Source organism: Ruditapes philippinarum, unplaced genomic scaffold, assembly GCF_026571515.1.
Source record: "Ruditapes philippinarum isolate M1 unplaced genomic scaffold, ASM2657151v2 ctg3445_1_1_1_1, whole genome shotgun sequence".
Lineage (NCBI taxonomy): Eukaryota > Metazoa > Mollusca > Bivalvia > Venerida > Veneridae > Ruditapes > Ruditapes philippinarum.
The window spans coordinates 77,214-92,333 of record NW_026866545.1 but is presented as its reverse complement, the minus strand read 5'-3'; the positions used below and the strand labels follow the sequence as shown (position 1 = coordinate 92,333).

At 31.6% G+C, this 15,120-nt stretch overlaps 2 protein-coding genes across 4 annotated transcripts in view; both read left to right on the top strand.

Annotated features, from left to right (window-relative positions):
• Positions 1 to 232: 232 nt before the first annotated feature.
• Positions 233 to 15,120, top strand: part of LOC132732834 (uncharacterized) — a gene marked incomplete at its 3' end in the record, with an annotated part of 90,256 nt that continues 75,368 nt past the window's right edge. For all 3 annotated transcript variants that reach the window (XM_060719352.1, XM_060719354.1, XM_060719351.1), the window contains 5 exon segments: positions 233 to 354; positions 1,079 to 1,143; positions 2,778 to 2,925; positions 13,280 to 13,441; positions 14,020 to 14,138. In XM_060719352.1, coding sequence (XP_060575335.1) covers positions 340 to 354; positions 1,079 to 1,143; positions 2,778 to 2,925; positions 13,280 to 13,441; positions 14,020 to 14,138 — 509 coding nt within the window.
• LOC132732838 (uncharacterized) lies at positions 6,088 to 7,662 on the top strand. Its single transcript, XM_060719361.1, has 2 exons — positions 6,088 to 6,316; positions 7,279 to 7,662. The coding sequence occupies exons 1-2, from the start codon at positions 6,215 to 6,217 to the stop codon at positions 7,660 to 7,662; spliced, it is 486 nt and encodes a 161-aa protein (XP_060575344.1). The 5' UTR covers positions 6,088 to 6,214.

Below are 15,120 nucleotides of genomic sequence, written 5' to 3'. Positions count from 1 at the left end.
TATTGGTCTCCCATTTGATAACAGAGTTATTCTTGTATTGATAGAAGATGGGAGCTAGAATTTAAATTAATTATGCACAGGTCAACACAATTACTGCAGCAGTATGTAGATATATAGAACAGATTACCATATATGCCGGCTAGTATTAAAGTCAAGTTTATTTATAGACAACATGGACATGGGCTAGTATTTAGGACATGTTCATAATAGACTGGTAGTATATAAAATGGTTAAAATTTAAATTTTGATTGATTTAAATGGTAATGATTACGATGTATTGTTTGATGTTTTCAGAGAGATGTGGAATTAAATACATTAAAAGAAAAGTTTAAGCAGTTAATGGAGCAGAATGAGGTATAGTTTTCCTATTTATTGATTTATATGATAATTATGGTTAAATCTTGTGAAATCAAATTCTTACTGGCATACTCATATGGCAAGATTGATTCAACTGATGTTTAAAAGTGAGAAAGGACCATATAGAATTTTGAAGTGATTTTTATACTTGTAATTACATATTTTTGTGCCCCCACTATAGAGGGAGGGTCATTTAGATTTACCATCATTGTCCGTCTGTCCATTCTCATTTTGTGTCGCACATAGCTCAAAGTATTTGACCTGAGTCATGAAACTTTACAGGACTGTTGCTCAGCAAGTGTAGTTGTGCACCTGAGTATTTAGTGTGTGGATTTATTCAGTATATGTAGAGTTATTCCCCTTGACTTAGTAAAAATTTGCAATTTTCAACTTGTCCATGCATAGCTCAAAAAATATTTGACCTGTAGGCCTGAAAGTTTACAAGAATGTTGGTCAGCATGTGTACTTATACACCTTGTGGTTTGCTTGTGGATTTAAACAGTATTTGTGAAGTTTGCCCTTTACTTAGTAAAAGATTTTTAGTTTTCAACTTGTGGCACATGTAGCACAAAATGTAATTTGACCTAGAGTCAAAAGATTGGCAAAACAGTGGAGTGTGGGTGCACCTGTGTCCTATGGACATATTTCTAGTTTAAATATAGAAAGGCACATGTTTATTCATTATTTGAAATAGATTGATTGTATATTGTTTCCTTAACAGAAGTTACAAGAAGAAAAAGAAGATGTTCAAGTAAAACTGGCACAGATTAATGGGAAATTACAGAGGTATGTGGTGTGATGTCAGGTTACACAATCTGTCTGAGGAGTATTATTGTTCTCAGGTGTCATTGGCCTTCAGTCTACAATAAAATGTTAATGAAATAACAAAAGTTTGTCTTTAGAAATCAGAAATTGTCATGTTTTTGTAAAAGTAAAACATTTCTTGGAGATTTACTTTTTAGCTCACCTCAGAGGTGACCTTGATGATGTTTGTCATTAGCCACAACATCTTTTTCTAAACCATATGGTAGATTTTGACCAAACTTCACAGGAATTGATCCTTGTGTGGTCCTCTACAAAAATTACATAAATGGTACCATCAAGCATCAACCTTTGGTACTTTTCAAAATGTTTTATAAATCATGGCTCAAGGTTAGAATTTGCTATGCCTATCTGTGAGAAACTACAGTGGCCTGATATAAATTTTGCAAAAAGCATTTCCTAATTACCTCTACAGTGTTAGTAAAATGGTTTGATATCATCTCTGATACTAAATATCCAAGAGGAAAAATATTGAAACATCTAGAATAGCTTAGTTGAATTCTGAAAAATGTAATAAGTCATGCCCCTTGGATCAAAAAGTGCCCTCCCTCTGTATCAATCTTTCATAGAAAATACCTACTTGCGGAAACTGATTCTACCCATGTAACCGGTGCAGACCAAGATCAGCTACCACATCCATGCCATCTGATCATAATCTGCTCTGTATGCATTTATGTCAATACATATTTTGAAATTTTCCCCAAAAAGGATGGGTAAAAGATAGGAAGGTCCATTTAAGTTATATAGTGTGGTAGTGTTAAAATCCTCCCAAGAAGCTGCTTTGCCCAGAGTTCAGATACTAGAATTTGGCATGTATCTAGACTTTGCTGATTTCTTCAAATAAAATTCTGAAATCATTTACCTTGGGTCAAAATTGGCCCATTCCTGCCCTAGGAATTACTTAGGTTTACTTAGACTCATAAAGGAAAACACATTAAAATAATTATTCTTATGTGAAAATAGATGGCCTAGAGCAAAAGTATTTAGCATGTAGCATTGCCTAGTGGACATCTTATTAAGTTATATGGATTATACTCCCATTTAGAAAATGTCTCAAACCAATTGTGACTCCTTGACCTTCTAAATTAAAGAATTATGACCATTTTAGTAGTTGATCTCAGGTGAGCAATCTAGGGCCATCATGACACTCTGTTTAGGAATAGAATTATTTTTATCTTTTAACTATTTGTATAAATACTTTTGAAACTACACATCTTTGAGGTCATAATTAGAGGTCACTATCCAAGGCCCATAACTGTAGCATGCATTTTGACTGAATAGCCCTTTTTGATGGTTAAAGTTTTGTGTTCAATATCACTTTTCACCACTACTGAATGTATTCACTTCAAATTTCCTACACCCATGATTCTGCATAAGTCTGCTTAAACTTAAAGAAGTATTCTATTAAATCTTTACCTTTGAACTCAGGATCCTGAATATTCGTCAACATCCAAAACTTGAATGGATTTCAAATGAAGCTTTCCCTTTGAATGCCTACATTCTCCAGCTTTACTAATAGTCAAGGGTTCTGTCATACTGGTAGCTCTTGTTTTAAGTTTAATTGACAGAGCTATGTTATTATTGTAATTATATTTTAGGTATCAGAATAATGAAGAGCAGCAGGGTTTATCAGATGAGTCTTTAACAGGAAACAATAGTGCTGGTGAAAGATCAAAGGTTTCACCTAAATTAAGATTTAGCACACCTCTAGCTAGACATTCAATATGTATGGAACTTAAAGATAGGGTAAATACTACTTTGTTTTTATAAAACAATTCATTTCAATTTATCAATTTTTATATTTCCTGATAAATTGGCTTCTTAAATTAGCATTTTTAAGTCCATTAATATGAACAACTCAACAGTAGTGCCTCTATTATTTTATGTTTTCAAATTTTGTTTTTGTATGATTTCCACCTCTTAGTTTTTTTCTAACTGTCATATTTTCAATCAGAATACAAGTTTTCAGAAAGTGATTGTCAGTTAATTTATTACAAGACAATAAGCCTGTCAGAAAATAATAACTTTAATGTGTCTGTCATTAGGGTTTGATATCGTTCTTCACGAAACGGTCCGATACCGGTACTGACGAAACGATACGGGTATTTTATCGATACTGATACTGATACTTTTACAATACCAAACCCTTTGCTGCAAGTATAAGAACTGAAACTGCAAGAAAATAAATATGTTACATTACTGGTCTTTCTGAAAGGACAAGGTTTCACAAACAGGGGCTTTTTAGCCCAGTAATTTTAACAAATGCAAAAACCATGAAAATATAAACAACATCCTACATATTTTAAAAGAAATGGCCTATATTCTAACAAAAAATCACAAAATATCACGGTAAATCGTATTTTAATGTCTAGAAAACACAACTTATTAACCATGCATAATTGTCAAAATAGCGAAATTCAGAACGTTCGCTGTCGTATTTTTCTTAAAATAACATATGAAGAGCCACAAGCGACACAAAAGTCCTTTTCCAGGTAATGATACTAAATATATACTAAAGCTGTGGCCGAAATATGGTGGTGTCGGGTTTGGCTCTTCATATCTAAAAATAATGTTTTCCCGACATTTGCTTTGCTATGGAAATTCGGTCTTAGCTGATAATTCCCATGATATTTGGCATGAAAACAATATGTTTGCTTTAAAAATCTTTATCTAAACTAATTACTCATGTAGACCTTTTAATAAAATTATATAAACTTAGACAGCAACTGATTTATAACATATTTTACGTGTTTTTATTTCTAATCATTATCCGAACTTGTCCTGCCCGAATACGTGGTTGATCAGAAAAAAATGGTATCCGTTTGTGGAAAACATTTGTTTATGTCTTGCTAATAAATAAAATACTAAAGACAATATAGCACATTACATTTATGTTTTAACCCGCTTCTCGTAAGAAACAGAAAAATGCGTACGAACGCCAACTTTTGGTTCGAGAATTGACCGCTTCCTGTATTCAAGGGAATTAACTCGACATTGAATCTGAAACTGAAAGTAGACTGCTATTGTTTTTCCTCTCTGATCGTTTTTCCAACGACTTTTCAGCGATGTAGGTGCCAAAACTGGAAACGAAAGGTAAAAACGTTTGTATAATTATATTTTGTGACGATAATACTTTTAAATTCAATTTCTGTATCGAATCAAAATGTTTATTTCGACCTGTCATTTTGTGTTGTTACGGACGCAGACGTCAACATGTCAACTTTTAAAAATTATAGAAGAACAGTGATAAATCAATAGTGAAATCAAAATATTTGGTAATGAATTGAAATATTAAAAGTTTTACAGAAAAGAGCCTTAAAGTATCGTTTTTAAAAGGAGCAACAGAGTGATAATGTTTTTTTTAAGTGTATTAATATTTGTTTTTGCAGATGGTAAAGTCAAGGTACTCTATAGCCTAGTGGATGTAATCGGTGGCTGTCACCCGATAGGCCGGAGTTCAAACCAGGTTGCTACCTTTTTTTTTTTTTTCTTTTTTTTTTTTCAACAACTTTCTTTAGATAATGTCTTACTCATTTGTTTTATTTTCTTTGAATTTTAAGTGTTTTTTTTTTTATAATATTAAAAAGATGTGATAAATATAAAAAAAAATGATTGTTAAAAGATAGACTTATCACATATACTGGTATGGTGCAAAAAGTTTGTTCAGTTTAAGACTGGAAAACACAAAATGATATAGGATTAATTTAAGATACTCTGCAGTGATAATTAACTTTAATAAATTAATAAAATATAAGGCATATTTTTATGATTCATCTTTTTTTCTAGGATGCCTCAAAAGATATGTGTGCTGTGCAGAAAAAAGCTAAAACTGCATCAAAGAAGACCTGTCAACAAAAATATAGCTAAATATTTACGGAAAAATTCTATTTGATGCAAACAACCAATTTGGATTTTTATTTGTGGAGGTTTGCAGCAAAAAAAGTGTATCCAGTTTTCTAGTGCACAGCCAAAGTCATCTGTTTCAGACACATCAAGAAAATCTACTGAAAATCAGACAGCAACAGCAACAACATCTACAGCCTGTAAAAGTCCACCATCCATTCAGCTTCCCATTAAATCTACATCCAAAAGCCATTCCTACTGTTTTATTTGTAAAAAGCCAGGTCCCAAAATCATAGTTGTACCAGCAAAATATAAGATATTCAGTATTCATTGAACATGGAATTATTATCACAGCTGAAAGCAGAAGTTTTGTACTTCTCATTTCAATCACAACTTAAACGAATTTAATAAAGAAGAACTAGTGAACATGAAAACAAAAGAACAATCATTTTTGAACAGAACTACTATTACTGAATTCATCAATAAAACAAGAGAAATTGCCTTAAAATCTTCAAACAAGAGAATGTCATTTGACAGTATGCATACCTATACAGATGAAGATTTAATCAACTTAACAGGCCTAAACAAAGAACAATTTCTTGATTTATACCAACATGTTGAATCTTCAATAAAAAACACTCCAGCAAGAACCTCCATAACAACACTTGGTATTTTCCTCTTTAAAATGAAATGTGGACTTTCAAACAAAATATTATCAACAATATTCAATATAACAAAATCAAGTATAAGAAGAGCAATTCACTCAGCTAGACAAGCTCTTTGTGATATCATTGTTCCAGCCCATCTTGGATTTGAACATGTTACTAGAGAAGAAATCATTCAAAAACACACCAGAAAAATTAGCACAAGACCTTCTAGCTGAAAGCAATGACCAGGCAATTCTAGTTCTTGATGGAACATATATTTACATTAACAAAAGCAACAACTTTCAATTCCAAAGGAGAAGCTTTAGTATGCACAAGCACAGACCATTAGTTAAACCTATGATAATTGTCTCTACCACTGGTTACTTTTGTGAGTGTTTTAGGGCCATATTTTTGCTGACTCAAAAAACAATGATGCATCCATTCTAAAACATATTTTAAACAACAACATACAAGAAATCAAATCATGGATTGACCCCAGTGACATTTTTGTAGTAGACCGTGGTTTTAGGGATGCTATTGAATTAATGAAGGAACTAGGGATACAAGCAGAAATGCCTGCCTTTATGAAAAGAACAGAAAAACAGATGACAACAGATGATGCAAATGCCAGTAGGTTTGTAACAAAGGTAATAATTTAAATAATCAACTACATATATAGTAAATTATTATTATCAATTTCAGATTTAAATGCACAGCTTTTAATTGAAAATTATTTTATGTTCAATTCTTATATATGAAATATTGAAACATTTCTAAAGTAAAAGAAGATAAATTACATTGCATAATATTATCAACTTAATATAAGTTCATATATTTTCATGTATACTTTATCAACTTTTCATTTTAACAGCATATCATTCACTTAATACATATATTATTGGATGTATTTTGATAATATTGAACATTTTCAGCTGGTCATTTCATAATTAAACATTTAGGATTATAAAATATTTTTATTTTAAATAAAACCAATTTAATTAAAATGCATTTAACATCTATTGTTGACCAGACTGTTCTGTAGATTATCATATTTCTTCTTGATACCTTATCTCTCATTAAATATGATGTACTGTAATACTGTATTTTATTCAATATAATGTAGATAGTTTACTGCAAGATTAGCATACAAATGTTCATAGTAATTATTCTTTCTTTTATTTAATCACAGAAATATTGCCTGATTAATTAAGTTAATTATAATAAGAACATAAAAAACTTTAATCTTCAATTATTTTTCCTAAGATTAATTAGTTTATTAATTAAAATCAAAAGAAAAACAAACCAGAAACACTTCTCAGACTACTGATTATAGAATACTTACCTCAGGTGACCCTCAAATTCTTTGAAATTGTAACAGTAGGTCACATTCTGGTGAAGGGGACATAATTGAGAAGTAATATAACATGGCTAGAGTTATTTAATATTTCATTATGTAACAAGTATAATGTAATAATGAAAAATATTTCTTGGTTATCAGAATTCAACTTTTATTCAATCCTTTACTTGTACATTGTACTATACATCTTAAATTGGATATTCTAACTGTATTATTACACATGTTTTGTAATTATATTTAATTGTGCTTCAGGTGAGATGGGTGGTAGAGGCTGCAAATGCAAGGATCAAAAGGTGGAAGTATCTTTCACATGTTCTTCCAACAAACCAAGTGCCATACATAGGTGATTATGTAAGCATAATTTGTGCTTTATGTAATAAGTACCTGCCACCTATCAACCAAACCCAAGAACTTGACTCAACTTTAGCAAGCCAGATGCGGGATAGATTGTCAGGCAATCTTTGTCTTCAAGATTTTGTGGAAGAACATGATCTTGCTAGGAGAAGTGTAGCCCATTGGACAACTACTGAATCATTGACAGATTTTCCAAAACTGTCAGAAACTATATTGAGAATTTTAACTCTTGGTACTTACCAGTTAAAAACTGAGCTCAAGCTATGTACAGGAGTATATTAGTGGTACTTGTGACTTTCACTTGCACAAGGAAATTCCTGGCCTTCTAAGAGTTAGACTTCAGAGCCGCCATATAGCATCAAAATCATATCTTGTGTGGTTAAAATATGATGAAGACCATGTAATTGCATGGTATTGCAAATGTAGGGCTGGGGCTAGGACAGTTGGTACTTGCTCTCATGTTGCTGCAGTCATATGGTACCTGGGCATGGCTGTCCATACAGCTGAAACAAGCTTTGGTGTGAAAGACTGGGTGAGTATTTGGAGGATGCTTCAGCTAATCCAGAATCAATAGACTCTTCAGATTCAGAAGAAAGTATAGTTGAGGAATAGCTTCCTCTCATATAGTGGTTGATATATTGTTATATCCAAATGCAATTGTTTCTATTTTCAAATTCTGTACAAACAAAAGTTTTTTCAATAAAGTGATTCTGCTTGGTTATATATTTTATAAATATGTCTAACAGGTTATATGGCCATGCATGATTGATTGTTTGCAATATAACCCACCCCTAGCGGCTCATGTTATATAATCCAATGAATGTTTATATTGAACTATGTACATAGCCTGTCAGACATTCTTGTAACTAATATTATCCTGTTTCAATCAGCGTGTCATACTCTCTTAGAATATGTAAATATTGAACTAAAACTTTAACCATTAAGTAAATAAGGGGATATGAAGTCAGCATTAATTCCATTCAATATGTCACCCAGTTGTGCCAGATCTGACAGGTTTAAATACAGTAATGCTGACTTATATATTTATAGATAAATAAATGTAAATTAATATATACTGTAAATTCTAATTTTATGTTTTGATGTACATATAAGTAATTATATATAATGTTATATTGCTTCAGTGATGTTAATCTTAACTTGTACATCTGTATAAAAGTGCAGGATATTAATTTACCGGTACTGTATAAATGAGCCGTTTCACGACAAAACGAACATAATGGGTTTGCGACCAGCATGGATCCAGACCAGCCTGCGCACCCGCGCAGTCTGATCAGGTTCAATGCTGTTCGCTTACCAACCCTATTACAAATAGAGAAACTGATAGCGAACAGCATGGATCCTGATCAGACTGTGCCGACGCGCAGGCTGGTCTGGATCCATGCTGGTCGCAAACGCACTTTGTTGGTTTTGTCATGACACGGCTCAAATCATTTAAATTGTCATTGGAAGCATTTAAACTATTTACTGTAATTACAATGTATCATGTTTATCTGTCCAATATACTTAATCAATGCTCATTAATGCTACTGGTTTATTTATATATTAACTGAGTTACTTTTATTGTCTAATTCTTAGAACATTATGTACCCTTTATCTTTCAATTGCTTCAAACATGCATCTCACCAAAGCCAATCAAACAGTGTTGCTATAGAAACAAGAAAATTTCAATGCCCTATAAAAGTAAAAACCTTCTGAAATTTAAATGTATACCGTAATTCATTAACACCCAAAATGTTAAAAATGTAACACATGCAAACTGTCTCTTCATACAGCTTTTTTGTTTAAAATGAAACTAGTTTATGTTTCCATGGCAACACTGAAAACAATACATTCACATTCTTAATCTTGGAACTATCACTGTAGTAGAGGCTTACATATAAAAGAAATATAGATTGCAAGTATTTGTAAAATTCTGTGACTTTAGTTGCAGAATCACAATATGTGAAAATTGGTGACGTTGCCATGGAATTTTAATTAAATTTATGTAGAAAATTTATTTTTTTAATGTTCATTTTTTTAAATGTTGACATTATCTGTTTTATATCTAGAGAGATGTTAAGTTTGTGTGTTTGAGACTGTTATCTAGCTATTTGCCAATGTTATAAGGAATTAACTTGTTAGAAATATAAAAAATGGTGCATTTAACTTGGTTGCTATGGTAACCTAATAAATAGAAAAAATGCCTAAGTTGTTCTTGTTTCTTTTTCAACACATAAATATTAATCTTTGCTGAAATTTTGATGAATTTCTGAAACAGGGCATTTTTTCACCCAAAGTGAACCTAGCCCTTTCATGCTGTAAAGTATAATTTTCTTTTGTTGTTTTGTGTTTACTCTTTTTTACAACATTTACACATGTTAATTGTAAGATACTTTTACTTTTTCATCAAAAGGACATGACATAATTTAAACACAGCAAAATATCTTATGCAGGACAGCAGTCTGCAGCTGAGAAGTCTACAAATTATTGTTTTAAGCTTGATATCTCTACATCTGAAAGGATTTAAGACAGTTGGTTATCTATTATTTTCTTACAGCTATTATTATTACTGTGTAGAAATTTTATTCTGATGCTGATATTCTTTTTTAAATCACATTATTGTTTACTATAATAAATGAAATCACTGGATTGGTTGGCTCACTTTGCAATTTGGAATTACATGAAAGAAATTTCATAAGATGTTTTTTCAAAGTCATTTATGTTTCCAGTCTGTTCTACTACAACAGCACAAACATATTTTCCACCAGTAATTAACTTAGAAATTTTGAAATACATGTATATGCACAGTCAGCACAGACTGTTTCCAAAATGACCTGTTTACATTTTCATGTTAACCTAATATTAGTCCTTGTAGAAGTCATAAAGCAAATACCTACACTTTACAAATAATAAGGATTTGGTATTTATTAATATTGAATTTACCTTTCAATTTTATACATCTTTTATTTTTCAATAGTATGCACCGTGAACATCTTGCTAAAGAAAAAAAAGGTATTGTCCTTACCAAATTGCATAATTCCATACTGCTCAAATATGCAAAAATACTAGCCAACATTTGCAAAAAATTCCTACAAAACACTATATGAAATATGTTTCAGTTGTTTAAAAGTATCACAGATCTAAATGTGTAATACACACAAGTTGACCTTTGACAGGTGCATAATAGGCTATTCAAAAGAATATGCCTCCCTTTGATGTTGTTACTCTATCACCATCAAAGAGCCGCCGACATTCACACTTTTTGATTAAAGTTCTGTCAGCATTATTTTGTTAAGAAAATGTATACATGTTTAATAATAGTTCAGTGTTACACCAAAAACAAAAGGAGGCATATTTTGTTGGAATGTTTCGGCCTCATTTATGTTCAAATCGTAATTCACATGTGGATTTGTACATCTGGTAATGGATGAATAGAACCTGGAAACATTAAATATGTATTCATTATGAGTGTTTAGAGACTTAAACTGAAAAAAGGATTTAATTGTTTTTTAAAAGCATTGTTTGAATATGTTGGATTTACATTGTCATTATGGCAAAAGCTGTGTGCGATGTGTTTGGAAGGACTGTGTGCGATGTGCCGATGATTACTCAAGTATTCGATTTGTTTTCTCGTTGTTTCTTTGACATTTAAAACTTACAAACTTTTACCAAAATCAGTTTAAATAATTATATTTTCCTGCCGAGTAAAAAATATTATTATCTTGAACATAAGCGGCACAATACTTTTACAAAAATATCGCCGCATCACAAACTTCAACTTTGCCGCGAAAGCCGTACTCGCCGCATGATAATAGTAATTCATAGTTTGTTTTACGTGTTTGTAGGCTGTTTTTATTTAATAATCTTCTTATTTTTTTGACATATTGACTATTAAATTATTTTTTATACAAAATTACAAAAGTATCAAATCCAGTACCGGTATTTTACGAAACGGTATATACCGGTAATTTACGAAGTTACTATTCGGTATAGGACCGATACCGGGAACCTGTGTCCAACCCTATCTGTCATAAAGTTAATGAAAATAAACAATGTGGTTATTTCAATAAGAGAGTCCTTACAAGGAACATTTTTTAATGAAAAAGTTAAGTTTTGAAGCATATAGAAAGAGTGAAGGCATATTTCATTCATTATCTATATATACATGTAAGTGTGTATATTAACTATGCAAAAATATGAGACAAATATAAAGATTCTGGCTCTGCTTAAAGAAAAAAAAATATTTTTGCAGCATCATTTTTAGCTCGACTATTCGATAAGAATAAGTAGAGCTATTGCAGTCACCCGAGCGTCGGCGTCTGCGTCGGCGTCAGCGTAACCACTTATGTTAAAGTTTTTGTAATACCTCAAATATTTTCAAAGTCCGTTGACATATGGCTTTGAAACTTTGCACACTTGTTCACCATCATGACCCCAACCTGTAGACAGGAGGAGGTAACTGTATCAAGCATTTTGACAGAATTATGCCCCTTTTTCGACTTAGAATTTACGTTAAAGTTTTTGTAATACCTCAAATATTTTCAAAGTTCATTGACATATGGCTTTGAAACTTTGCACACTTGTTCACCATTATTACCCCAACCTGTAAACAGGAGGAGGTAACTGTATCAAGCATTTTTTTTTACTATCAAGCAGTAAGAATAGTCGAGCGTTGCTGTCCTACCGACTCCTCTTGTTTGAAATGTACTGATTTTTCAGGTACGTGGATTGAGGGGATGTAAATATATTATTAAGTAATTATGAATTTGGATACAGATGTCTTACTTTTTGACAGATTTGTGCTTTTAATATATGAAATCAAGAAATTCTGTACAGTAGATTATATTTAGATTTCTTTTTTCATCAGTTAAAGATTATTATTATATGACTATGGGTAAATTCTGCCCCGCCTCCATGGTGCTCTTGTCATGACCATAAACTACTCCAGACACTATTGGAGACAGTATCATATTGATGTTATGACTGGATGTTAGTTACTTAAAGTAATAAATCTAAACTGACATCTCGTGTATCTGTAAAGTGCCGGTTGTAAATTTATAATGGAATAATAAACAGGACATCTACATCTGTGTCTATAAAAGTAATGTTGAAGTTTTGTTGGTATTTTCCTTTGGTTATTGCATGTCCTCGTAAACAGTATTTTGTTCCTCATTTTAGCAAGATAATATGATTTGTTATACACTAATAAAGACAGTGGTAGAACACTTGAACTCCAGCATTTGAGAAGATTTCACTGTAAATGGAATACATGTCATTTGTTACTGATGTAAATGTCCAGAATTGTCAGTCATAGGAAGCAATGCAGTACACTTGTATCTCACTGAACGCTTACAACAAGTTATCACAATATTGCATTGATATACAGACGATATGGTTACTTAACTATGAACAATTATCTTGTCTTCATAAAAATGTCTTACTTTAGCAGGCTAGATAACTTCTACAGCAAGGGAATACTTATGCTAGAACTTACGTTATTATGAAGTCATTTATATCAGTGAGAGAATGAGTACAGGGTTTCATAGAGGCATAGGGCCATGAAACATAATCCCTTGTGGACATAGTAGCTCACTTTTTATTCAAATCAACTTCTTACAAGTCCTATAAAATCATGAATATTGGATCTCAGATTTGGGAAAATTATTCCTGGAGAATATGTACATGGAATGAGAGAATAAAATGTTTTTTGACTTTGACTTGAGAATTGAAAAGTTTCTAGTATTAAACTTCTTTTTACTAGCATGTAATAGTTGCCTACCTGATAAACTAGAAAACAAATGTCTATATTTGTATATAGATAAAGTAGATTCTTGCTGAGGCAACAAACAGTATTGCTGTAAATGCGTATGAATATATATAAAAGAACTTTTTTATTCAGTTAAATGAAGATAAAACTTTGCCATCACCATTCTGTGAGAAACTTGAGCTGTCAACAGATGTTAACATCATCAACAGGAGATCAGTCCTCCTACCTACATACATGTCCGCCTGGGATTTTGAAGTGTCCAATGGTTCCCTACAGGATTATTCACTAGAGCTGGTAAACATTAATCATTTTGTCATTATTTCAATGACACTGTGTCAGGGTATTAAGTTGTTTCAATTCTGTGAATCAATATTTGCATATTAAGCATATGCATTTTTTTCCAGCAATCCTGTTAAATAGAAATGAGGAATTTAAACTGCAATGAACATTTGTATATAATACACAAAAATGTATTATCTCTCTGAATATGATAATTAGGAAAATGATAAACTAATTGAAGATAAAATTTAAAATTAATTTTATACATTTAAAGGATAAAAATGATGGAATTACTTTATCAATTTCTCCTTTTGTCTGTTTTGTTTATTAATCGTATATATATATTTCGAATAATTCAACCCTGAAATCAAAGAATGGTAGAATGGTATAAACTGGTATAATTTGTTTATTTATCTTTACAATGCTGGAATCAAAACCTTTCCCACCAGTATAAAGCCAGGTAACAAGGCTGCTTACTTAGTTTTGGGGTAAGGGGTGGGGGTACAAGTCAGTGCTACTTTTTAGACTTTTTTATACCCAAAACATGATAGGTGTTTTATACAAATAGAGCAATGCAAGATTAAATATTTCAGTTGAAGAACAGGAAGAGTTTGAGTCCATCACTATATGATGCTGACTTTGAGAAGAAACTTAATAGTCTGAAAGATCTTGAAAAGGATGGACTGCAGAAAGAGATAGTGAAGTTATACAGGTAGGTGAAGTGAATTGTAAAGCTGTAGTTTTATATACAGGTAGGGTGAAGTGTGGTTTAAATATACAGATACTTATGGTGCAGTATGTAAGATGTGGTTTAAGTTAAAGCTGTCTAAAAGGTATTTACATTTATACTCAAATTTAATCTACATTACAACTGATAGACTTAATAAATCTTTTTTTGCCATAACTGTCCAAGATTCAGACTAAATTTAATGAATGATGATGCAGTAAATATAATTAAAACTTAAAAAGTACACATACATGTTAAAAACCCCATTTAATCTGGTGAAGTTGAAGCCAGTATGTGTTGTTTCTTGATATTGTCTTACAAGCCAAATCCCCAGAAAGTAGCCAAGCATTTTCAAGTATCTAGTGTTTATGCCCAAGAAAGTATCTGTAAAATTGAGAAATGAATATGGAATGTGTGAAGATATATTAATTTCCCTTAAGTGTGTCTGGTAATGCAGTAAATAAATCATAGGAAGCATGCAAATGCCAGGCAACTTAGATTGTTCTCCTTCATGTCAAGAGATGAAGTTTGTTTACGGAATTGTTTCAGAAATGTAAAAAAAGTAACTTAATCCTTCACTTAGTGACATTTAATTAAAGTAAGAGAGAATTCATTATATACACTTGTCTAGTGATTGATGGAAATCTTTATTGATCTCCTCAATGGTTGGACAAGATTCTTGTTAATTTACAGGGGAGAAGTTAGGTGTCTGTTATAAACATTTCACTTTTATATGTTTCAAGTGGTTTGTATTCATGAAAATGTTTCATTATATAGCTTATTTAAATATAACAAAAAATCCCTATACTGAAACTATTTCTTAGCTATTAATTACATAGTAGTGGCTATAGCCCAACTATTCCCCCATCTTCTTTCTCTTTCCTAAACCTCTCCCCATTATAAAGACAGGTAAGAATTCATGTTCCAGATCAGGCTGATCACTTTTATCCCTGACCTCACTACAGAC

Coding starts and splice junctions, on each gene's coding strand:
- LOC132732838 (XM_060719361.1), top strand. CDS start 6,215: ATGAAGGAACTAGGGATACAAGCAGAAATGCCTGCCTTTATGAAAAGA. Junction 6,317..7,278: donor CCAGTAGGTTTGTAACAAAG/GTAATAATTTAA, acceptor ATTGTGCTTCAG/GTGAGATGGGTGGTAGAGGC.